Here is a 23914-nt window from a genome sequence, read left to right as displayed (position 1 = left end):
AGATGCTGCCACGCGATTGGCTGATTATATATGTGCATTTGTGAGCAGGTGCGCAGGTGTACACTTGGGTAATACCATCGCTGCTGAATGGATGTGAGGACAGGAGCATGAATCTGCATCGGAATTCTAAAATTAAACTTGTGTGTGTGTGCGCGTGTGTGTGTGTGTGTGTGTGTGTGTTGCAGTTGCAGGCAGTGTGTCTGGGCAGGGGGGGGGGGGGGGGGGGGGGGGTGCGGGGAGCTCTGCAAGATCTGGCAAGATCCAGCGAAAACAAAAGTAACTCAGGATGAGTTTACTGCAGCAGCCCGACACAAAGAACCAGCGTGGAGTTGAGCGCGATGCAGAGCCGACCTGGCCTGCCCCTGCTGCTGCTCCCCAGGCCTGCGCTAAGTGCCCCATGGACCGAGGCCAACGCAGCTATTGGGAAGGACTAGAAGGTTTTTCTCTCCATTCTTTTCTCAAAGACGGGCTCCCTTGGACAATGCATTGGGCCGCCAGAAGCTATTCAGATCGATAGCCGGCTCACTTTGTGGCTACAGAGTCTGCCAGGGGTTCCCCCTCCGGCCCAGCCAACCCTCCCCCCCACCCCCACCCCCACCCCCCACCCCCCCCCCCCCCATCTCCGGTTCACTTTTCCGGTCAAGTCCAATCTGGCTCAGCAGAATTGAGTTTGGAAGGCCAGGGTACTTGTTGAGGAGAGGAAAAGCCTGTGGTTTATTTTCTAACTTTCAAAGGTTTGTGAGTTGCGTCGGGGCTGCCTTGTACGACACGGAATGCTTCTGATACTGCTGTGTGATTGACAGGTCTGACGTCCCGCGGTGAAGCTCCTCGGTCTCTGGAGCTACTTCAGAACACCTCCCCCGTCCCGCCTCCGTTTGAAGATGAGTCGAAGCCGTTAAACTACGAGATGTTACGCTGTGAGGAACAAATGGAACATTTGTTCTCCACAGTTAAGGCGAAACAGCTGACGTCAGTCGACCAATCGTACAACACGATGAAGTAACAGCGGACGTCAGTCGATCAATCGTACAACACGATGAAGTAACAGCTGACGTCAGTCGACCAATCGTACAACACGATGAAGTAACAACACGATGAAGTAACAGCGGACGTCAGTCGATCAATCGTACAACACGATGAAGTAACAGCTGACGTCAGTCGACCAATCGTACAACACGATGAAGTAACAGCTGACGTCAGTCGACCAATCGTACAACACGATGAAGTAACAGCTGACGTCAGTCGACCAATCGTACAACACGATGAAGTAACAGCTGACGTCAGTCGACCAATCGTACAACACGATGAAGTAACAGCTGACGTCAGTCGACCAATCGTACAACACGATGAAGTAACAGCTGACGTCAGTCGACCAATCGTACAACGTGATGAAGTAACAGCTGACGTCAGTCGACCAATCGTACAACACGATGAAGTAACAGCTGACGTGAGTCGACCAATCGTACAACACGATGAAGTAACAGCTGACGTGAGTCGACCAATCGTACAACACGATGAAGTAACAGCTGACGTGAGTCAACCAATCGTACAACACGATGTGTTGTGACTCATGCGTCCTGGGACCCAGATGGCGTCACCTGCTACACACCAACACACGTGGAACCAGTGATTCACGAGGGCTGCGTCATACCCACTGGTTGGGTAACTTGATTTAAGTACTTTTGTGCTTTGCATAGTGTGTGTGTGTGGCCAACAGTTATTAAACTGATTGGATATAGATTTATGATTATTATTATTATTCTCCTGACAAAGTGGACGCCCGTGACCAGGATAAGTTACGAGGACACAGCTGGACGGCAGCAGCACCACATGGAAGGGCCCGTCCTAGGCACCCCTCCAGAGGTCTGAGGGCTGGAGGCCACCAGGGAAGGGCCCATCCTGGGCACCCCTCCAGAGGTCTGGGGGCTGGGGGCCGCCAGGGAAGGGCCCGCCCGCGGCCCCCTCCAGATAAAACTTTCCCTGGTAAATGGATGTGTTGAAATGGAGGCTTTTAGGAGCGATCGATACGCTCCCCTCTACAGGAGCGGCAGGCTGTTTGTCCAGTTGCCTTTTATATTTGTAAGAGCATAGACGCAAATAAATGAAGCGCCTGCAGGCTGCATCTCCGTTCATCTGAGGGCTGCTGTTGTCTTTCTTCACTCCGTCTTCTTAAAGTGAGCTTCTAGGTGAAAAGTATTTTTTTCGAGCCGACGTTTGCAGAAGCGGGACGAGGCGCTGATGGACTGAGCTAATAGGGGCCCCCCTGTCCGGATGTGGCGTCCCCACCTCGGGGGCCGCCCTGGCCCCCAGTCCCCCACCTCTGTGCCAGCGTACATCATTCATCTAAATATCTGCAGTGTAATCACTTGTGCAGTAACCCACCCTGATGTTCTCCACAGTGAATAACTTTAAAATGCAACTCAGCTATTTTTACTCTGCAAGTGTCCACCCTGTGTGTGTGTGTGTGTGTGTGTGTGTGTGTGTGTGTGTGTCTGTGTGTGTGTGTGTGTGTGTGTGTGTGTGTGTGTGTGTGTGTGTGTGTGTGTGTGTGTGTGTGCGTGCGTGTGTGTGTGTGTGTGTGTGTGTGTGTGTGCGTGTGTGTGTGTGTGTGTGTGTGTGTGACCAGTGCCCGGGGGTGGGGGCTGTCATTTAACTAATGGAGCTCTCCTGTCCCATGCAAAGGGATCTACGATGAGGAGGAGGGGTGGGGGAGGGGGAGATACCAGATGAAGGGGATCCGGAGACAACAGAGAGCCCAGCAGGCTGCTATCTTTGCCCCCTAGAAGAGCTTCAATTAGTCATCATTACGACACTGTGAATGGCTCAGTGCATCGATGAACACACAAGCCCTCACCCAGGCCTTTGTAGAGCGTCAATGGCCCGTGTTACACTCCCGTGCAAAGACTCTTGTGTGTGATTCTCTCCTTCCTGTGATACATGATTATCATCAGGAGCCTTAATTGGGTTCTGAAGGCTGATGCATCCTTTTCTCTGCTAATTGACTCAGAGCGGTGATGAGTTCAGAGGGATTTGTGTTCTGGGTTGTAGAGAATCTTTTGTTGGGTTCAAATCTGTTGAATTTTTCACCAGCGATGGTTGTGTCAGTTTTTATTCGTTTTTTTCTCCTGGGTCTGTTGCTAGGGAGTAACCGAGGGCAGTGAGGAGCTATATCGGGAGAGCTGTCGCTACCTAATCCATATGAGGAATCACACTAGACGGTTAGAATATTAATGGTATCACAGGCGTTGGTATGAATGGTTGTATAACAGCTTATAATAACAGACCAAATCAACAGGTCCCTCTATATCCCTCCCTATAGACACCGATCTTGTTAAATGATTTAACAATGATAATCAGCCCCTGAATGATCTAATGATCAACAAGACACGGCCTGCTCATTTTTCAAGATGCTTTTTGTTTTTTCTTGCATGTTGAAAGTAAAAGTTTGACTTTGGGATGGGTTGTGAACTCAAGAAGATAATATGGTGTGATGTTGATCCATTTTGACTCCAAAACTCTGAGACCTGAAAGTTTAGTTCAAATGTCTTATTAAAAGAAATATACAGAAATACTTAAGTTGCATTCAAATACATTTTAATGCAACCTAGGTTTGATTCTGGCATAAATAAATAAATATATATATATATATATACATATATGATGATATTAATGATGTATATACACTATATATATATAGTATTCTTTTTTTTAAATGGGTCTGTACTTAAAACATCGTCACCATCTGAAAAATAGAAAAAGTGAAAAAGTTATTGTGTCACTAAGTCCAATAACACTGTCCAACCCATAACACTGTCCAACCCATAACACTGTCCAACCTACTGTCCAACCCATAACACTGTCCAACCCATAACACTGTCCAACCCATAACACTGTCCAACCTACTGTCCAACCCGTAACACTGTCCAACCCATAACACTGTCTAACCTACTGTCCAACCCATAACACTGTCCAACCCATAACACTGTCCAACCCGTTACACTGTCCAACCCGTAACACTGTCCAACCCATAAGACTATCCAACCTACTGTCCAACCCCTAACACTGTCCAACCCATAACACTGTCCAACCCATAGCACTGTCCAACCCGTAACACTGTCCAACCCATAACTCCTCTATGTTGTTCCCAGACTAACATACTGTTGAGCTTGGCTGTCCGCCCACATAAGCCAGATCGCTCTCCCGATGGCAATTAAAAGAACTGCACTTTAGAAACCAACTCCAGTGTCCCACCGGTGACACATACGGGACGTCCGTCTGTAAGGGAAACAAGCTGGAGGAGGGATGGCTCGCAAGCAGCGACCGGGTTAGCCCGTGTACCTCGTTTCTGGGGCGAGATAGCGCTCAATAACTCCATGAAATTCATGAGCAGCTCGCGGCAAACGCGTCTAAATCATGCACACATATTTCTTTAAAGGTCATTTCTGTTGTACCTCCCTGTTTGAATATGTTATTGGGCTCCGTATTTATTGGCTCCTCCAGTAGGCATCGTTTGTTTTGCTTCATGACCTCGCCCTTGGTGTGTGTGTGTGTGTGTGTGTGTGTGTGTGTGTGTGCGCGTGCGTGTGTGTGTGCGTGCGTGTGTGTGTGTGCGTGCGCGTGTGTGCACGTGTGTGCACGTGTGCGTGTGTGTGTGTGTGTGTGTGTGTTTGTGCGTGAGCGTGTGTGTGCGACCGTGTGCGCATGTGCGCGACCGTGTGCGCGTGTGCACTCTCTCCGTGTGTGTTTATCTTTAAAGGATTATTTCCTGTGGGATTTGAAGGAACGAACCCCCCCCCCACCCCCTACCCCCCCACTCTTGAGTTGAGCTCGAGAGTGCGACGGCACAGTTTGAGTCTTTCAAACCAAATCACCCACAATGCAGCAGGAGGCCACTTTTCTCTCTTGTCAGTCAGCCTGGAGACAAGTGCTCTGGAGAGGCTCCCAGGAAGAGGCGGCTGCAAAACACTCCAGGTCCTCACTGATGGAAGAGATAATGGGAGGCAGTGGACGGAGACGCGGGCTGCGGCCGCCAGGCCTCTCCCCCCCCGCTCACGTCCTCCTCCTCTGTCACAACAGACCAACATCTGAGCGGTCGTCGGAGGCCGGGCTGTCATTAGCCCACACGGCATTATCTCTCGTAACATTCATCTGCACATTAGTATGAAAATCTATGGGTGCCCTTTTCCATTCTTTGGCTGCCCTGTCATTATAGCCTCTAACTCTCTTGTCTATCTTCTGATTTAAATTAATTTAAAGCGATGCCTCAGGTACCACGATATAGCAAGGTCAGTGAGAGGACGGTGATCAGAAGGCCTGTGTGTGTGTGGGTGTGTAGATGTGGTTGTGTGTGTGTGTGTGTGTGTGTGGGTGGGTGGATGTGTAGATGTGTGTGTGTGTGTGTGTGTGTGTGTGTGTGTGTGTGTGTGTGTGTATAGATGTGGGTGTGTGGGTGGGTGTGTAGATGTGTGGGTGTGGGTGGATATGTGGGTGTGTACATGTGTGTGTGTGTGTGTGTGTGGATGTGTCTGCGTGCGTGCATGTTCTCGTGTTTGTGTCAGTGGTCGTGTGTGTGTGTGTGTGTGTCTAGGTGCATGCATGGGCTTCTGTGTCTGTGTGTATACGCCTGTGTGTGTGTATACGTCTGTGTGTGCCTGTGTTCGTGTGTGTATATGCCTGTGTGTGTGTATACCCGTGTGTGTGTGTGTGTGTGTGTGTGTGTGTGTGTGTGTGTGTGTGTGCGTGTGTGTGCCTGCGTGCGTGCGTGCGTGTGTGTGTGTGTGGTCATCCCACTGCACACTTGTGAGTGTTTCAACATAAATCACCCAGAATGCAGCAAGAAGCCACTTTGCCTCGTGCCAGTTGGCAGGCCGGCCACCCGGTCCTCTCCTGCAATAAAGACCCTGGCTGTGAGTCGCTGAAGCCTCCCCCCCCCCCCCCCCCCCTCCCCCCACAGGCATGTTAATGTCCCTGGGTGCTCAGACACGCTGTAAAGACCTGATGAACCGGGCCGCCGGGCCACAGATCGCCTCGAGTGACTCCACAGAGCGTCTCTACAGCGTGTGCTCTGCTCTCACCACGCCTCTAAACCCCGCACTGGAGGTTTCTCCTCCATGAGATGAGTTGCGATAAGGCACAAATGGGTCAGCTAAGCTCAGGAGGTAGAGCAGGTTGACTGGTAACCGTAAGGTTGCTAAGTTTGATCCCCGGCTCCTCCTAGCCTGAGTGTCGAGGTGTCCCTGAGCGAGACGCCCTCACCCTGACTGCTCCATGACGAGCTGGCTGTCGCCCTGCGTGGTTGACACCGCCGTCGGTGTGTGAATGTGTCCGGTAATCGTTGTAAGTCACTTTGGATGAATGCGTCTGCTAAATGCTTCTGCTAAATGGCCTAAATGTAAGTGGAAAGCAGAGCCGGCCAACGAGAGAGCGTCGTTAGAGAGGAAGCTTTGTACGTCGACAGTGAACCAACAGAGATAAACTCACGGAGGAATCCACATCCACACTGATCCAACACGTTCAGCGCTGGTATCTGAGTGGAGAGTACAGCCGTAGACTGAAGGCTGGTTCTCAGGGTCGGCCTAGTGCCTACTATGGTGGAGGCAAAGGCCTGCCACCTCTGTCACCGCATGAATAAGGTTCACATTGACCCTTGTGTATGGTGATTAACATGAATACTCATTTGAATAAATGTTTATAAAATGTATATTTGGGATCACCGTGTTCCCCTTGCTGACAAAGTGCAAAGCATCACATGCACTTTTTCAATAATTAATTTGTTAAGTCTTTTCACGTTCAGCTCTTCCAGTGAAACAGGTGGTGTTCTGTCAGAGATATGAAACATCTACAAGGGAGAGGGGAGAGATCCTTCCACAACGAATGAAGACATTAGTCTCCATACATCCTGTCTATAATATCAGCACGTCAGAGGGGGGGGGGTCCTCCCCATTGACATTAAACGGATGCGGTAGAGGATCAACTGGTCGGTTTTATGACATCTATAGGGGTAAATACAATTGTTTTATTCACATGTAAAAATGTAGACATTCAAAACACGTATTCCGCCTCGAATAGCAAGCTCCAACCGAGACCATGTTGTTTTTATATAGAGAGATTTTAAAACCTGCGATTGGCAAAGTTACTGTGAACGTCTTGACAAGCATTAGTCGGATGGGAGGCTGATTATGTAAGAAAATATGCCTATATGGTGAGAAGAAGTAAAGTGATGAATCAATTTGCCTCATATTGTCCTCGCGTTGAACTTACTTCTCTGGATTTTCTCCAAGCACAGTCAGTGATTGTCACACAGCTGAATAATAAAGCTGCTGGGGGGTCCGGGGGTCTACAACAGCCCCCCTATATGGTGCATGCCTCCACCGGGAATATGTCCTCGTACGCGGGCGGCTGTTCGCAGGGCAGCGGGACCGAGAAGGGGTACGAGAGGTTGAGCTCGGGGTCCGTGCACGAGTAGCCCGGCAGCTCCAGGGACGGGTGGCCCCGGCACTGCACCTCGGCCCCTGTCTCGTCCAGCACGTTAAAAACCCCCAAGTTGATGTAAGACACCGGCTGGAAGTCCGCCGAGGAGAAGTCCCGCTCCTCGCGGTACAGGATCGCCCCGGTGCCCCGCCGCTGAGCCTGCCTGTTCCGGTAGAACTGCGCCGTCTTGTAGCTCTTGATCAGCAGCAGGTGGATGAGCCCCAGCAGGCACTCCAGCGTGCTAAGAACCGTGGAGACCACCAGACTCCGTTGGTAATCCTTGAGCAGCTCGCACGCCGGGTTCACCACCGCGGCGTGCAGGCAGTAGTGGGAGTGTTTCCTCTCCACCAGAGACACGGTGTCCCCGTCCACCACCGCGCCGCTGAAGGCGGTCAGCACTCCCAGCAGGAACACGACCACCCCGAGCAGGAAGAAGTTCCTGCAGCCGGGCTTCTCCGTGCAGCACAGCAGCGCGGCGCCCAGCAGCGCCTGGCCGAAGCACACCAGCACCCCGGAGTAGAACGCCCCGGCCGCGGCGCCCAGGTGGAAGTGCGCCCGCACGCCCGTGCCCAGGGAGATGCATCGTAATCCGACCACCACTTCGCTCACGGCGCACACGAAGAGGAGGGTGCTGGAGAAGATGGTGCACAGTCCTTTCCCACTCCACTTCATTATATTCCACCTCTGCTGCCACACTCGATCCCGCTCCACACTCCCTCATCCTCCCTCGTCCTCCTCGTAGCCCCTGGAAGCCCCCTCAGACCGGCGGGACATCATGTGCCGGGGACCCGAAGTGGTGGGCTGCTGCTGCCGGGGAGGAGGCTGATCATCTGGTGGTGGCGGTGGTGCGTCTCCTCCTTCGCATGCCCGATCCGGATCGCTGATACACACTATATCAATATTTAATCAGAGAGAAGGTGCGTTATTTCTGCACTTGGACTATCGAGCAGCCAGATCCAGCCCATAAAGTGACGGATCGATCTTAAGAATACACTTTGCGTCTGCTCTCGGCATCACGGGAGACGCGCGCTGGTAAACAAGTTGTTTCTCTGCTCCTCTCCCGGTGGTGGTCTGACTGCAGCCTGTGGATGACTGGTTTTCTCTCCTCTCCTCCTCTCGTGGTCTGACTGCAGTCCTGTAGATGACTGGTCTGGTCTCCTCCTCTCCTGGTCTGACTGCAGTCCTGTGGATGACTGGTCTGGTCTCCTCCTCTCCTGGTCTGACTGCAGCCCGCTGGATGGCTGGTTTCTTTATGGTTTCTTGTCTGGTGGTGTTGGTGGTTGGTGGTTGGTGGGGGTGGGGGTGTGGGAGGGAGGGGGTTCTACGGGCGTCACGGTGGATTCAAACCGAGTAAATGAGTCTGCCTTGATGCTCGTCCTCAGCCTGTATTCTCTACGTAAGAGTCATCATCCTCCTCATCATCACTCCTCGTCACGATAGGTGGGCTCCTGTTTCAGGACCCTGGACAGCAGCCGGTCCCCACAGAGGAACCACCACACATTCACAGGGACCCCCCGGTAAACTGTGTGTAAAACACAACGCCTATAGTCCGTTATCAACCCCTCGGCAAATGTTGAATTAACAGCCAAACTTTGCCCTAAAAACCCACACCGTCAAGGAAAAGTTGGGCTGCAAATGAAGAGGTTGACTCTGCCTTTGATGCGAAAACCACAGGAACCAAATAATGCATTACAGGGAAATATAGGCCTCACTATTTCAGGAAAATGTTGACTTTTTTTATTTAGCTTTCAACTTGACATATTCAACATATAATTTAGGCTAATTCCGGAATTATAATTTTTTTATAATAACTTTCTGAAGCATAATCAGTGCGTTTTCCATCGTTCTAACAAGTTGGTATATTATGAAGAGAAATAGGACTGAGTAAAATCCGGGCCTAAAAAACCCATTCAAACATCAAGAACAATGCTTGTTAATATGTTGATCACTTTATTGTGCTACATCATTAACCACACACATTGTACAGTCCTACATTTTAAAACAAAACCATTTGTGTGAGCACTTCTGCTGTGGAGCACAAGAAGAGCATTCGGACTCTTTTTCCAACTAATCCCCCGGAGTGAGTCAGAGGCAGACTGATATTAGGCTGTCCCAAAGACGGATATTAAGAGTCTAGACCACCCAAATTCCTAAAATTTATGTCACACCGTGCCAAGTGTACGGTAGAAGCCTATACTCGGTTGTTCTGGTCCATCTTAAACGGACCTCCTCAACATGAGCATGTGGAATAAAACTCCTAAATAAAATGGGTGCAAGCACTCAGCACTATGGTAGGGTGACAAATAAAATACATAGAACAGGTGCAGTTTGATTCATGATAGCAGGGAAGGAGTAAAGGACTCCAGCAGAATAAACTACAATGCAGTCGCTGCCTACGACGAAAGTCGTTTATTTCTGTTTTATTTCTGCTGCCGTCATGTAGCAACAGCCCAACCTACTGGCGCTAGGGCGTCATCACTGAATCAACAGGTGTAAAAGAAAAATACATTCAGCAAGACGTGCAGGTTACATTTTTTTAATCATGTCTTTTTACAATGCGGGGTATTTAGCTATCAAAGCACAAACATAAAACACATAAACTTGTCTAGTTGCAATTCACACACAAAGCGAACCATCACAGTCTCGAGTAACAGTCTCCTAGAAACCACCGGTCTTCCTGACCGGTCCGACCAACATGCACCTAAACACTTAGCTTGTTCTGCTTCCACTGGTCTTTGTTTATTACCGTTAAACAGCCAGTCAAAAGGCAGTTGGTTAGATTAGATATCTTCCTCCTAAAAAGGCAGACCAGTGGTTTGCTAATCTTTGACAATGTCGTAGCGAACGTGACGCGCTTGAGTCTGGTTTGAGTCTGGGTCGACTCTATCGGAGTGCATGGGGACACATCGCAGTTGTGTGCAGCGGGAGCAGGTTTCAGCCCAGCCATGATGTGGAGGATCACCAGGACTAGACTATGCTGTGGACCGGACTATGACGTGGACCGGACCAGGCTGGGGACCGTACTGTGGTGTGGACCGGAACAGGCTACGGACCGGACTATGCTGTGGACCGGGCCGAGCTGCAGACCGGACCGGACCGGACCGTGGACCTGCAGAAGATTAACTCAGTTCCTGCTGAGCGGCAGCAGCAGTGTCGCCGGTCTGGGGGGCGGCGGTGGGGCCGTACTTGCTCTCCAGGGAGCGGCCCAGAAACAGCCAGTACTCCCTCCTGATGGTGTCCTTCTCCTGGGCCAGCAGCGCACACACCTGGCCACGGGGGAGACGCACAGAGCGGGGGAGACAGGGATGTTTGTTTAGTGAAACGTGGGCAAAACGTTGCCTCACTAAATCATAAACCTACGGCGCTGCTAGATGTGTGCCGTTACGTCCTTCAGCTAATCAGGCCACTTAAAAACCCACAACGCAGAGACGTGCTGGAAGCGCCCCTTGAGCTGCACCTGTTCCCCTCGGCTGAATGTGGGGTGTTTCTGTGTCATCTGAAGTGGGTCGCCGTGCCAACGGGTGGGCGGCGGGACACTTGTGATTAATTAGTCGAGTCATTGTGCATTTAAGCTCCCTCTATACTCAGTCTATTTTTAATGACAATGTTACACTGTGGACCTACACACACACACACACTTTCACTTCTTTATTTACGTCCGCAATTCATAATAAATGTACATAAGGACATAAATGTTTAAAAACATTTTAAACAGATTATGGATACACACAACACCTTCTCCTCCAAATGTAGCGACTTCCAATAATGGAGGATATTGAGCAGCACACACACGCACGCACGCACACGTGCAGTACCTCCTGGGCCTGGTTGAGGGTGTCCCTCCGGTTGCTGGTCTCCAGGGCGTCCTCGTAGCTGTCCACCAGGAAGGCCAGGAGGTACGGGGAGCAGTGGGTCTCCTTGAGCTCCAGGACGCGCTCCAGGAGCCCGGGGTGGGACGACAGGCCCCGGTCCTGGAGGATCCTGAGGGGGGGGGACACCAGGTCAGAGGGGGAGACACCAGGTCAGAGGGGGAGACAGGTCAGAGGGGGAGACAGGTCAGAGGGGGAGACAGGTCAGAGGGGGAGGGGCGGTTGGTATCGTTCTCTCCCCCAGACCGTTTCACTCAGCCAACATGTTATAAAATGAAGCTGAAGGCGTTATCGGTCTACGTAGCGTGACGAGACCGGCACTCAGGGAACATTCATCAGACGTAAAACTCATAGTTGTGAAAGTTCAAATGGAGTCACACTGTGAGTCCTGGCGCCACGGTTACCAGGACTTCAAACAGCCGCCACACAGCTGCAGAGTGGGAGTTGCACTTCAGGCTCACCCCTTCAGATAGTTCCACACGCTCTCATTGTGCGGAGCCTTCCGGATCTGACACAGGCAGTACCTGTGGGAACACGACGCAAGAGAGAGTCGTTCAGTCGCTCAGTGGACTCACCTTCATTTATTGAATCACGAAGTGTATGCTCACATCAAGCGGCAAAGTAACATTGATCAAAACGTTTGTTCCATAGAAAACAAAACTAAATTCATAAGACATTAATATTAATATTAATTAATCAGTGATCCCAGTAAGATTTGTAAAGGCTACTTCTCTGTATTTATAGAAATTGGGTCAAGATTCTGTATCTCCACTCTGGACACAACGAAATCCATTCTTCAGGGATTTTGATTTACTATGGTCATTAGTAAGCTACTACCCTCTGAACCTCTCGACAAGTCATGCGTAGCACCAGTTGAGGAATCCCAGTACCCACTAGTCGCGAAGGTGTTGCCGCGGGCAACCCATTAACAATACAACAAGGATGCTCGGCGGTGTCTACTCACTGGACCTCTCTGTCCAGGATGGCGGGGTCGGAGTAGCCCGTGGTGTGGGAGATGACAAAGTGCCGCTGGTTCCAGGCCGAGTTGTTCCTCACGTCCTCCTCCAGGAGCCTCTCCACGAACTCCAGCTCGTTGTCCCACAGCTTGTACTCCTGGGGGACGGCCAACAGCACACGGGTGAGCCCGGTACTCAGTGTGGCTCAGCTGATTTCATTTGTGAAATTTTTATTGTTGAGAGGATAACCCCTTGAGATGAATCATCTAGTTTTCGAGGGGGTCTGATAGAGCAGCCATCCACTAAGGAGCCATTGACTAAGGGGCCAGACATTTTAAGGAAGACAAGCCACCGATAAAATTGCGATTGACAGGTAATCTAACACAAAGAAAAGCGTCAGGGACGGCCCCACCTCGGGTGAATAATGCATTATTTCAACTGCCATTTAGGTAAGGATTTTACTCAAAGTGACTTACAATGAATCCAGAGACAGCTCATCATTCTCTGATTGTCTCAAATTGGTGCTGGGTGGCGGCACTCTGACATTTAACAAGTAAAGAGTGGCTGACTTTAGCACCATTCAGACGCAGGAGCAGCGTGCAGCCTACCTGGATGACCCACTGGCGGTGCTGCCAGGCGTGGTAGTTCTTTGCGTCTTGACTGAGAATGTCTGCGATGAACTCCAGCTCCTCCGAGGGGTCGCTGAGCCACTCCACCACCATGCGTCTGTGATGCCTGCAGCGAGAGGTTTGAAACGTCAGATTGACGTTTGGGGTCGCTGGTCTTATTTTATCAAGACCTGGAAAAGCTAGTGTATGACATGAAACTTTTGGGCAGCATGTGGCTCAGGCGGTAGAGCGGGTTGGCTTGTAACCGGAAGGTTGCCGGTTCGATCCCCGGCTCCTCCTAGCTGAGTGTCGAGGTGTCCCTTAGCGAGACGGTCGGTGTGTGAATGTGTGCATGAACGGGTGAATGTTAGGCAACTGGTTAGAAAAGCGCTGTATAAATGCAGTCCATTTACTTTATATTTATGTAAAATACGTTTTAGTTGACTTTTGTCAACCCATGTCTATATATTCATAGTCACATTTGTCCACTTGACCTTCAATGCCATAAATAGTTAATGCTAAAACCTGATAAAGTATCAGCGCATGTTCAAGTACTTGATCAAAAATACACTCCCTCTCGACTGCACTCACACACTTTCAGGCCTGCACTCATAAGAGGACAGCAGCAGTGGATCAATAAACAAGATCCTTCCTGTCAGTGGGTTTGGGCATCGCTCACCACACTTGGTAGTTCTTGGGCTGCTCCTCGATGATGGCGGTGATGTACCTCATCTCCTGCCTCAGGTCCTTCTCCAGGGCCTGCAGCAGCACGCGCCTGTAGTGCCTGGCCGTGTCCGCAACATGAAGACTTGTTGTTAGAGATCCCATATCATGCTTTTTTAGGGTTAATAATTGCATTTGGGGGTACCACTAGAATAGGGTTACATGCCTGTATGTTAGAAATACCCCTTATTGTTCTCACACTGTTCATTTCTGCAAAAACAATTTCAGCATCTTTCACCCCCCCCCGGAGAAGTTGTAAACACTGCGGATTGCCGGGAGGCGGGACTTCTGCACTTCAGCCCCGCCCACTGCACAGTCTGACGTCACACTATTACGTATGTAAAGTTTGAGCGCAAACAAGCTGTTTTACGCGCTTATTGAGGGCGTTCTCGGTGGGCGAGAATACTAACCCTGGCTCGGACTTAGATACTTCTAGCTTGGCAGACGTAAAACATGTATACATGTCATATAACAGTCTAAAGCAAAGGGAAAAGTCAAAAAAGCATGATATCCACCCTTTAAGTATGAATTTTATTTCACAAGGACCACTTTGTCTGATAGTGTCATCATACGTACCACACTGTGTAATTTGCGGCGTTCAGCTCAATAGCCTCAGCCGTCAGGGTGAACGCCCGCTCACTCTTCTCATCGTTCTTCAGTAGTGCACGGAAATAGTCAAAGACATCAGTAACTGCAGGAGAAAATGAAACAAAATAAGTTTATTAACATGGTTACACTGTTATTCTGAGTCAGTGTTTGTACTGATCTGCAGGTTAAAAATAACCTCATTGTGATCTCAAACATGTAATGTAAATACATGTAACATGTAAATTAATTTAGACTTTTGAAAAAGTAGAATGTTTTCCAACATTTGAATTAGGTATGCATGTCTTTGTGAAAGGACTTTGTGTCGTTTGCCCAACTTGCTGTTCCATCAGTGTGTTTCAGGTGCAGTATTTACACTTGTCGGAATAGGCGATCTTCACGACGGGGTTCGGCCCATCGTCCTGAGGTACAGGCTCCAGGTCCGACCACTCTTTCCTGTCCCTAAAACACAAACCCACAAGAAGGTAGTTATTTCAATCGAGAAAAAAAAAATAAAAAAAAAATAATAATAATTATATATATATATATATATATATATATTGGTTATAATGAGAAGTTTTAGTGTCAACTATGAATAACAGATAATCATTCCCTTTTAATTAATTGTCTTAAAATCTTGTGAGAAATGTCCTCCACACGGTGCATGTATTAACATGTATCATGTAAACATAGGGCTGGGCTGTTAGGTGTTGCTGAATGTATTTGATGTGAACACTTTGTTTCACTCAGATCTCAGAAATAAAGACACTTTGTCTTTACTGCTGAGATGTGACGACTTTATGATTATTTATTGACTTTATTGCAGAGATGTGAACACTAGTTACTTTATTGCTGAGATGTGAACACTATTTATTGACTTTATTGCTGAGATGTGAACACTTATTTATTGACTTTATTGCTGAGACGTGAACACTATTTGACTTTATTGCCGAGATGTGAACACTATTAATTTACTTTATTTATTGCTGAGATGTGAGCTAACGTCAGGGCGTCCCTCACCGCTAGCATTAGCAGGCTAGCCATGCAAACATTCACACTCTAAATGAACCAAGCGTTACCTGTAGAATAAATATCGGAAGGGGTCATGTCCGTAATCAAAATCGGTATTTCTTTCGAGCTCCACGTCAAAGTCCTTCTCTTCTTTCAGCTCTAATGCTTCATTTGAGCTCCCCTCCGCCTCCAGACCAGACATGGCTAACCACTCAGCTAACCTGTGGGTGCAGTGAGCGGACTTAGGCGTCACTTCCGCAACGCCACTTCCGGTCTTTTCATTACAGTCCTCTTTATTCATTATTATGCAGCACATTTAGACAATGTTTTTTTAAGCAGTAATGAAAAAGCTGTCAATATTTGCAATTTCTTATGCTCTATAAAATACAAACCCGACAGTTTCCTACATGGAGTGGGAGGCGGGGTGGTGACTGACTCGTATGCATCAGCCCAACGCTAATTGTCCATTCAGTAGCGCAGTGGCTGATTGCATATGTACCAGTTAGCCATCTCCAGACTACTTAACTATTGAAATAAACAATGAATTATCAAAGATCATGCTGCAAAGAATACAATGCTGCACTCTTATTTAAGCAACTTCTTAAAAGCAAGGTCAAGCTGAATTTTATTGTCATTGACAATTCTGAACATTATAAAAATAAATAGATGATTCACAGTCGGTGGATTGTAATACAAATTGTTATCAAAATTATGTCCAGAATGAAGAATTAAAGACATGCAAATCACCATTCAATTGACATATACATTTTCCTAATACCCATTCCACAGCAGTTATGACAAACAAAATGTGTTGACATAATGAGTTTGCCATTCCAAGAACACAGCTACGATGGTGGATCGTTCCTTCAGATGGGCTTTCAGAATTGGCTTGACCAAAAAAAAAAAAGAATATTTCAATGCTCGTCTTCCTTGTCCAGTCCATGTTTCTCGATGTATCGGCTAGAAGAGAAACAAAAAGTTAATGAAAACCAATTAAAAGAAACATCAACAGCATTTACATTTAGGGGATTTTGCTGACGCTTTCATCCAAAGCGACTTACAACCATTCATTCACACATCCTCACACCGACGGCGGAGTCGACCACGCAGGGCGACAGCCAGCTTGTCGGGACCAGTCAGGGTGAGGACCATTACTCAGGGACACCTCGACACTCCGCTAGGAAGAGCCGAGGATCGAACCAGCAACCTTCCGGTTACCAGTCAACTCGCTCTACCTCCTGAGCCACTGTGACCTACAGCCCATCTATATTTAAAGAATGGTCTTTCTATATGACCAGAGTCTACAACAGTCCTAATATATCTCCAGTAGTCCTCATTACCACTGGTCACGGTGGGCTCGTGGCCGCCGTACTCCTGAGGACCAACCTACCTTCTTGCGTAGTTGTACAGCGCGTCTTTACGCTCCTGGAGGGACATGTGTCGGTCGGTTGGCGATTTCCCAAAGGATTTGGCAACGGGCTGCAAAGGACCATAGGTCAAAGGTCGGGTCAGTCATTGGACAACATACAGCTGGATAGTTATTACGTCATCGTAGCACGGTACACTAACTACATTCGTTCAAATGCCCTGGTGGTGATATCTGCTCAAAGGGGATAATGTTATTCACACAAATTGTAAATATTTCCCTGAACCCAAAAAGGTGAAAGTGGGGGTCTGACCTTGGCAGTGGGCTCGTATGAAAAGGGGGAGGAGTTCATGGATGAGCCGAAGGAGGAGGCTCCGGCAACGCTGGCCTCCAGCGCAGAGTCCTCAGAGAGCTCCAGAAGGTTGGTGATGGTCGTGTCCACACAGTTGGTTTTCACTGCAAAAGAAGGCCAGTATTCAGCTGCAGTCACCAGAGCCTAAACTCCGATATCATTGATTTATTAGCCATCGTCCAGCTTCATATTGTTGTGGCCTGCATGGGGCGGTACATACCCAGGTCTCTAGCGATGACGTTGAGTGGGACATGGGGCAGGACGTCCTTCACCTGCTGGGCCATTCGGATGATCCTCGGCTCCTCCGTCCCCAAGTTCTGCGCCATGAAGCCCCTGGCGATGGAGCCGGGTCCAACACCTGGATCCACACAACCAGAGCGCGTCAGCACCCCTTTCGTCTCATGGTAGAGCCTTCTCTGTTGGTTTGTGGGCCACGTTACCTGTAGAGGTCTGTGGTGGTCTATGCCGGTTCCTCTTGATGTGTTCAGCCTTGTCAGCCTTCGTCACTTGCGTGGCGGCCACACCGAGTTCCCTGGCCAGAAGCTGGAGAAGGAAAGCACATCAAATCAACAACAAACCCCCCCGCGTATTGAAGGGGTGCTTCATGCGTTCCATTGAAATGAATTTGCCCTCTAAAATGGGAATAATACAACGCCACAGTTTTCTCATCATATTCCGCTTACGTATCCAGGTATGATGATAAAATCTTTAGGAGACAAAGTGAGGTTCTATTGATCACCAGCTTTTAGCTCGCTGTACGACACAGCAGTCTTAAGCCTTTGTGAAGTTCAATCGATTCAGCCTCACCATACCAACAATGTCTATACTTGTCAGGAGAACACAAACTTATGCACAATCCAAATTTACCTCCCCTAAAAATAAATAAGAAGTGAGCAGCTTAATTTCAATATTGGGACCTGGAAAAACTTGCAATCCCATTAACGGACAGCCAATTCACCCAACATATATACAGCATTTTGCCCAGATCCCAACCCAATATTTTACCTCCTGGATTCTGCTGGCAAACTCTTGGACAGATTCCCCTTCTTGTCTCGACACAGGTGGCAGCCAACTAGAAGACACCAGGACAGAGAACACATTTAAGCTGTAATCATGAGTTGGGATGGAGAATAAAAAAGTATATTTATCAATGACGGGAAGTGATTTGAAACCTAATTCCTTAATTAAAAAGTGTGGTTGTTGAAGACACCACAAGGACTAATGCCTCGTAACATAAACATACTTGTTTTATGTCAGTTTGAAAGTAAGCCATACGTGTCTGCTAGACCTGTTAGTATAATAGTACTAACAGTAGTATAGTAGTAATAGTAGTAATAAGCCCAACTACGTTTTCTGGTTCGGCAAGTGTTGCCATTTTATTCATGACCTTAAACAAACTACCACCACTTACATAATTTACCTGACAGTGCTACACCTTCAGATTACACAAGCCAACCAAATGTGTATAAAGGAAAGGCTTGGGATCGTTCTGGCATTACATCAGTAGTATAAATAGGCTGTTTCAGAGTGCCACTTTGCTTTGTTATATTGAGCCTGCGTATGCCCTTAAGGTATAGTGATGCGTGATGTGGAGACAGAAGCCGTTGCCAGAAGAAATAATGGAGGAAATATTTAGTACCTTACATGATACACTGTACATGGGACAAAAAATGTCCACAAGAGTTCCATCAGCCAACTGGAATCTGGTGTGCTCTGTAGAGGTCAGGAAAACATTTAAAGTCAATGGAAAAGATAGGAATGATTATGCTGAATAATAAGAAAAAGTTATTCTCCAATGCTTTTGAAAATGAGGAATCCAATGAAAAACAGCTAATCACATTTTCAGTCTTTAGTGTTCAACACATTATTTTGACCAGTAGGCTTCTTTAAAGAGTTTGACTTGAGGAACATTCTTGCGGGCTGGATTCTTGACGGTTTAACTAGCAGGACACAAAGAGGGAGGGTGAATGGAACTCTGTCTGACCATGTCTGCTCTTCTACTGGCTCCTCACAAGGCTGTGTGCTTTGGCCCCTATTATTTAGCCTCTACACAAACATGTGGCTGAGAAGCTGTGACTAGTTGTCGACTCCAGGACACTGAGACCTGTCAACGCTGACACTAAAGGGTACGACAGTGGAATGTGGGAAATCTGACTAATACTTTCAGACAATCGTCCACTAAAAACTGAACTTTGAGGCAAATTCATGTGCAAAAGGGTTCTGTTTTGTTAGAGGAAACTGTCCTATTTCCGCATTGATAAAACCATGATGTCCTAATTCTACCAGGCTTTATTAAGTCGATCTTATCTTTTGTGTCGTGGTTTGGATACCCATCTTTAAAGGAAGTTGATTATCTGTGTCGAATCGTTAAATGTTTGAGTAGGCCGATCGGTGAGTCACAGTGACCCGGCGTCTCTGTTCACCAAGCAGTCACAGCGGATCACCGGCTTCACTTTACATGACTCCCTCCACCCTCTGCACAGTGAGATTCAGCCTCTTCCTTCAGGGTGAAGGTTTATAGTCCGGACGCTGGACTTTACTTATACACCAGACGCTGTACCAGCAGAGCCAGAAGGATTATCAAGGATCCCCTTCAACCCGGGAACAGACTTTTTGTGACCCTCAGGTCAGGCAGACCAGCCTGCGCTGTCACAAAACAAAAACACGCACAAAGAGACTGCGGAAAAGTTTTTTTCCCCAGGCAATCAGAGCCCTGAACTCAGTCACTAAGTGATGCTGGACCATTGCCCACCAGAGCAGAACACTGGACATTCCCCCCACCCCTCCCCCTGCACTTGTGACACTTTAACCCTGGCTATATTGCACAATACAATTTGTACATCTCCCTGTTTATCTATTTATAATAGTCTTAATTTCACAACTCGTGCATATGTAAATACTTGCAATAACTTGCCTAATACTTTCTTTTTTGTGTGTATATATTTCTGTTAAAACTTATATTGTATTTTATTCTATTGTATTTTATTTATATTTTAAGCACAGACATACTGAGCATGTCACAAACATTTCACTGCACATCCTGTATGAGTATGTGACAAATAAAAACCTTTGTATCTTGAATCTTTGAATCTAGTCCCGACATGCAGAACAAAGCAGTGTTAGCAAGAAACAGAAGCATGTCCATTTTAGTTTTTGTGAGTTTGTGTGGAACCTGAGTACTTCCATGTGCTACCTACTGTGTGTTTCAATTAAAACATGTGTGTCAAAATGGACACCTTGTATACTGCAGGCTAAAAGTAAAGCTACTTGAACTACAACATAGTAAAGTGTCTTGTTGCAGTATTATAGCATCTGCTAACGGCGGTGACTTAACACATTGTTCATGGTGTTTAACAGGGGGATCAGGGAGTCATGCTGTTAAAGAACTTTACCAGAGCGAGCAGTGGCCTGGTCACCCGCAGGGCTACGGGCTGAATGGGATCAGTCAGTGAGAAGGGCCAGGAGCTGCAGGAGAGAGGAAGGAGTCTTGTGAAAACATAATCAGACATGGCACCGATTGAAATGAGATCTGAGATGTAGAATTTGTTGAAATACCCCTAAACGTAGCAAGGATGTCTGAGGTGTTAATTATTCATTGTTTCATTTCCTTGGAAACATCCAATAGCTGTAGTCATTACTGATAATTGGAATCTGAGATTAAAAGTCAACATCGCATGAAATATGCAGCTCTCATATCACAATATTCCATCTCATAATCCTTCTCATATTCAGCGTGTCCGAGGAGATTTGATAGCGCAAGATAGCAATTACCCTGCTGTAGATTGGTCTGATTGGAGCACACGAGACACGCAACCCAAATCCCACTTAACCCCTCAGAGCGAGCACTGGGCGGCCCCCACTAGGGCTGGGCGATTAATTGAATTTTGATCACGATTTCAGAGTGAAACGATCACCAAACTAATATAATCGAGTTGAAACTATTTTTTTTATTTTTTTTTATAATTAATAAATAATAATAATAAAAAAATAACAAATTTTAAATAGAAATTGCAGAACAGCTGGATTCATATCTGGACTTTATTTTCTATTTATTTTCTATTTATTTTTTTAAGGGGAAATTTCAAAGTTCTCATTTAAAAAGTGTTTTTTTGGAGAGAAATTATGAAGAAATGCATCATGTTTTCAAACTCAAAAATAATCGAGATTTCAATATTGACCAAAATAATCGTGATTATGATTTTTTTCCATAAATCGAGCAGCCCTAGCCCCCACCTGAACTTGAGGAGGCCGGCGCGGCCGTTGGTGGTGTCCTCCTCGGGGAACAGCAGCAGGGCCGGGGTGCCGTCGGTGGAGCAGTACCTCTGGAGAGTGTCGGCCAGGGCCGTCTGCCCCGGGGCCGAGTGCATCTCCATGAAGCCCCTGGCCCAACACACGAAGCCTGTGGAGCCTCCCGTCTGGGGCTGAGGACAGAGGAGGGAGGACGCTTGTTCAATCGTACAGCGAGTATCACGTGTAAAGTAAACAAATGCACCTTCCCCCAGTCGTACATTGGTTGTTTCTGCTTACAGTTATTAAAGGACTATTAAAATCAACAGCCGATTAAGAATAAACTTGTAGAACATCGAGTAAGTCAAATGATATACTATGCGTCAGGAATATAATGTTTACAAATAAACCACAGCCCTCACGACTCCAACATAGCCCTCTGAAGACGTGGGGAGCGGTAGGTAGGGAGCTGGGACACTATTGGAATGTGCCCCCGGTGGTACTTTGTTAATAAACAGACACTCACGGTGCTGCAGGGGGTGAGCAGGTTGAGGACGTTGTGGTCGAACTCGGTCACGTGGTTGCACGTGTACAGTTTGGCGTTCTTGTCCCTGGAGAGCGGATCCTTCTGTCTGACGTGCATTCCCAGCACCGAACACATGATCCTCACCAGAAACCTGTCACGGACGGCAACAAGTGAACAATGCAATATGAGGCCCGTTTGAATCATAGAGCCCAGGAAGGGGGACTTGGTTTACTCCTGTCCATTCCCCCCTTAATGGATTATGCGTCCTGGTACATCAGTGCAATTGCCTTTCCTGCTATAGTCAATAATAATTCATACAGTAATAAATAAACATTATTCCTTTCATTTTTTGTTACTTGCATTGACACATAAATGGGAAGATTCCGATAAGCATACATATGCGATACATTCGCAAATGTGAAACAACAGCGCTCACACTGAATGTCAAGCTGTACTTTTCTTCATTCTCCTGATGCAATGTTCCAGTAAATCTTCATGGATACCACATGTGTTTAGATACAGACGTGGTTCATTCCTAGTTTTAAAGGATGATGAAATGAAAACCTTCCTTGAAAGGAATTGTGCCTGTCAAATAAGTACTTCATTTATGCAACTTTGGCTTCCATCTTGAATAGTTATAAAACATCCATAGCATGCCTATTAAACAAACTCCACATCTACCGTTGTTCTAGATTGAAGACACCTACAGAGAGACAACATACTGTCACAGATGACTTCAATTGATGATAATGCAAGACTAACTTATGGCTCGTAACATAAACATGTCTTATGTCAGTTTGAAAATAAGCCTTGAATTAATTTATGTCATCAGTGCCAGATGACTTAAATTTATGATAATGAACGACTAAATGAATGGCATGTGCACCTATGGCATTTGAAGTCTGACAATGTTTTAATACGTACCTTCTTATAAAACTTTCAGGAAGAGCACAGCTAACCAGGAACACATGGACCCCGATGAAGATCCGCAGTAACATCAAACAAACACCAACTGGAGCGTAGAGGAGGACGAGAAGGAGAAGGAGTCCATCTTTTGGAAACCTGCATCGAAAAACAGATAGCATCATTGGACATCCAATTGATTCACTTCTAAATCATTCATCTCGTGTTTGCAGCTAGTTCAACTATTTAACCTCATCCAGGTCAGGAGTTTAATAAGCAATATGGATTAATCAGCACTGTTCTGTTAGGCCACATGTCATCAGAGGACTTGCACCATGAGGACTTCAAACCCAATGCACAATGAGGGCATATTGAAGTTGAATAACCTCCCCATGAGTGTAGAAGACATACTTCTGTAATTTGCACAGCATTTTTGCACTAGAATCCATCGTGGCTAGTACCACTACCACTTCTGCTACCTATTTTTACATATTCTTATTTTTAATATCTTATTTACCTTAACTTGTATAGTTGCTGCTATGTGGCTGTTGAGGAACAAAGCCTAAGAATTGTACTCTTGTGTACTTAAACAATAACAATAAAGATGCACAATAAAGATGTCATAAAAGTAATTCTGAATTATAAGTTATAAGATTTCTTTATGAGGGGGTTCTCAATAATACGTCCTCATCCAGGGGTGACCCCCAGAATGTGTCTCACCCTAACCCTCACCCAGAGCTTTGTCTGGACTGAACCCCAGAATATGTTTCACCCTACCCCTCTGGACTGGACCCCAGAATGTGTCTCACCCTAACCCTCACCCAGAGCTGTCTGGACTGAACCCCAGAATGTGTTGTGACACCGGCGAGCTCATCCATGAAGAGTGTGTTGACGTCAGCACTGACTGCTAACCGATAGCTCGATAGCATCGCTTTGATGGCTACCTCAGTGAAGCCTCAGCCCGGTTTAAACAGATCATTGTTGCAATCTCAAAAAAAAACACTAGAGCCGTATCACCGATCTGTGAGGAGAGAAAGGGCCTCAGGCCACGACAGTACTTTTTGGGGGGCAGCCAGGTTAGCTCCAGCCGTTAGCTTACTCACCGACGAAAGTCAAACATGTCCTGGATGCCCCGGGACTCCATGGCGGCTCGGTGGGCCCGCCGGGCGGCTACCAGCTCAGGAACAACACGCTGCTGCCGGAAAACACAATCTGCGTGGTCATTATTAAGAAACCGACGGGTGGCCGAGGTCTAACTAGCTCGTCGAATCGGTTCCGTTTGTTTACGGGATGTTGCGCTCCGTCGTCCCGAGGATAT

General features: G+C 47.3%; 3 protein-coding genes across 3 annotated transcripts; all 3 read right to left on the bottom strand.

Moving 5' to 3' along the window:
- Nucleotides 1–7350: 7350 nt before the first annotated feature.
- tmem271 (transmembrane protein 271) lies at nucleotides 7351–8142 on the bottom strand (the record flags this gene model as incomplete). The annotated part of the gene is made up of 1 exon (XM_084469735.1): nucleotides 7351–8142. The coding sequence occupies one exon, from the start codon at nucleotides 8140–8142 to the stop codon at nucleotides 7351–7353; it is 792 nt and encodes a 263-aa protein (XP_084325861.1).
- A 1848-nt stretch (nucleotides 8143–9990) lies between these two features.
- fnta (farnesyltransferase, CAAX box, subunit alpha) lies at nucleotides 9991–15690 on the bottom strand. Its single transcript, XM_084469733.1, has 9 exons — nucleotides 15291–15690; nucleotides 14588–14673; nucleotides 14203–14317; nucleotides 13583–13687; nucleotides 12904–13030; nucleotides 12304–12452; nucleotides 11801–11863; nucleotides 11286–11451; nucleotides 9991–10736 (listed from the first exon to the last, which is right to left on the bottom strand). Exons 1-9 carry the CDS (start codon nucleotides 15536–15538, stop codon nucleotides 10590–10592), a joined length of 1206 nt encoding a protein of 401 aa, XP_084325859.1. The 5' UTR covers nucleotides 15539–15690; the 3' UTR covers nucleotides 9991–10589.
- A 140-nt stretch (nucleotides 15691–15830) lies between these two features.
- Nucleotides 15831–23913, bottom strand: aup1 (AUP1 lipid droplet regulating VLDL assembly factor). The gene is made up of 12 exons (XM_084469732.1): nucleotides 23700–23913; nucleotides 22618–22755; nucleotides 21694–21844; nucleotides 21174–21361; nucleotides 20333–20405; nucleotides 18580–18653; nucleotides 17946–18012; nucleotides 17381–17483; nucleotides 17161–17298; nucleotides 16902–17044; nucleotides 16613–16701; nucleotides 15831–16182 (listed from the first exon to the last, which is right to left on the bottom strand). Exons 1-12 carry the CDS (start codon nucleotides 23738–23740, stop codon nucleotides 16137–16139), a joined length of 1251 nt encoding a protein of 416 aa, XP_084325858.1. The 5' UTR covers nucleotides 23741–23913; the 3' UTR covers nucleotides 15831–16136.
- Between the last annotated feature and the right edge of the window lies 1 nt (nucleotide 23914).

The sequence above is a fragment of the Micromesistius poutassou genome, assembly GCF_964030765.1.
Source record: "Micromesistius poutassou genome assembly, chromosome: 6".
Classification (NCBI taxonomy): Eukaryota; Metazoa; Chordata; class Actinopteri; order Gadiformes; family Gadidae; genus Micromesistius; species Micromesistius poutassou.
Note: the sequence above shows the minus strand (reverse complement) of the source record. Positions and strands in the feature narration are given on the sequence as shown.

What these genes read in the sequence shown, in the direction of transcription:
- fnta (XM_084469733.1), bottom strand. Translation starts at nt 15,538, where the DNA reads ATGTGCTGCATAATAATGAATAAAGAGGACTGTAATGAAAAGACCGGA. An exon ending in TTCCGATATTTATTCTACAG is followed by an intron (nt 14,674 to 15,290) that starts GTAACGCTTGGT and finishes TTTGTGTTTTAG; the next exon opens with GGACAGGAAAGAGTGGTCGG. An exon ending in ATCCTGGACAGAGAGGTCCA is followed by an intron (nt 11,864 to 12,303) that starts GTGAGTAGACAC and finishes GTGTTCCCACAG; the next exon opens with GTACTGCCTGTGTCAGATCC.
- aup1 (XM_084469732.1), bottom strand. Translation starts at nt 23,740, where the DNA reads ATGGAGTCCCGGGGCATCCAGGACATGTTTGACTTTCGTCG. An exon ending in TTGCCAGCAGAATCCAGGAG is followed by an intron (nt 17,484 to 17,945) that starts GTAAAATATTGG and finishes TTCCTTCTCCAG; the next exon opens with CTTCTGGCCAGGGAACTCGG. An exon ending in CGTCATCGCTAGAGACCTGG is followed by an intron (nt 17,045 to 17,160) that starts GTATGTACCGCC and finishes CTTCTTTTGCAG; the next exon opens with TGAAAACCAACTGTGTGGAC.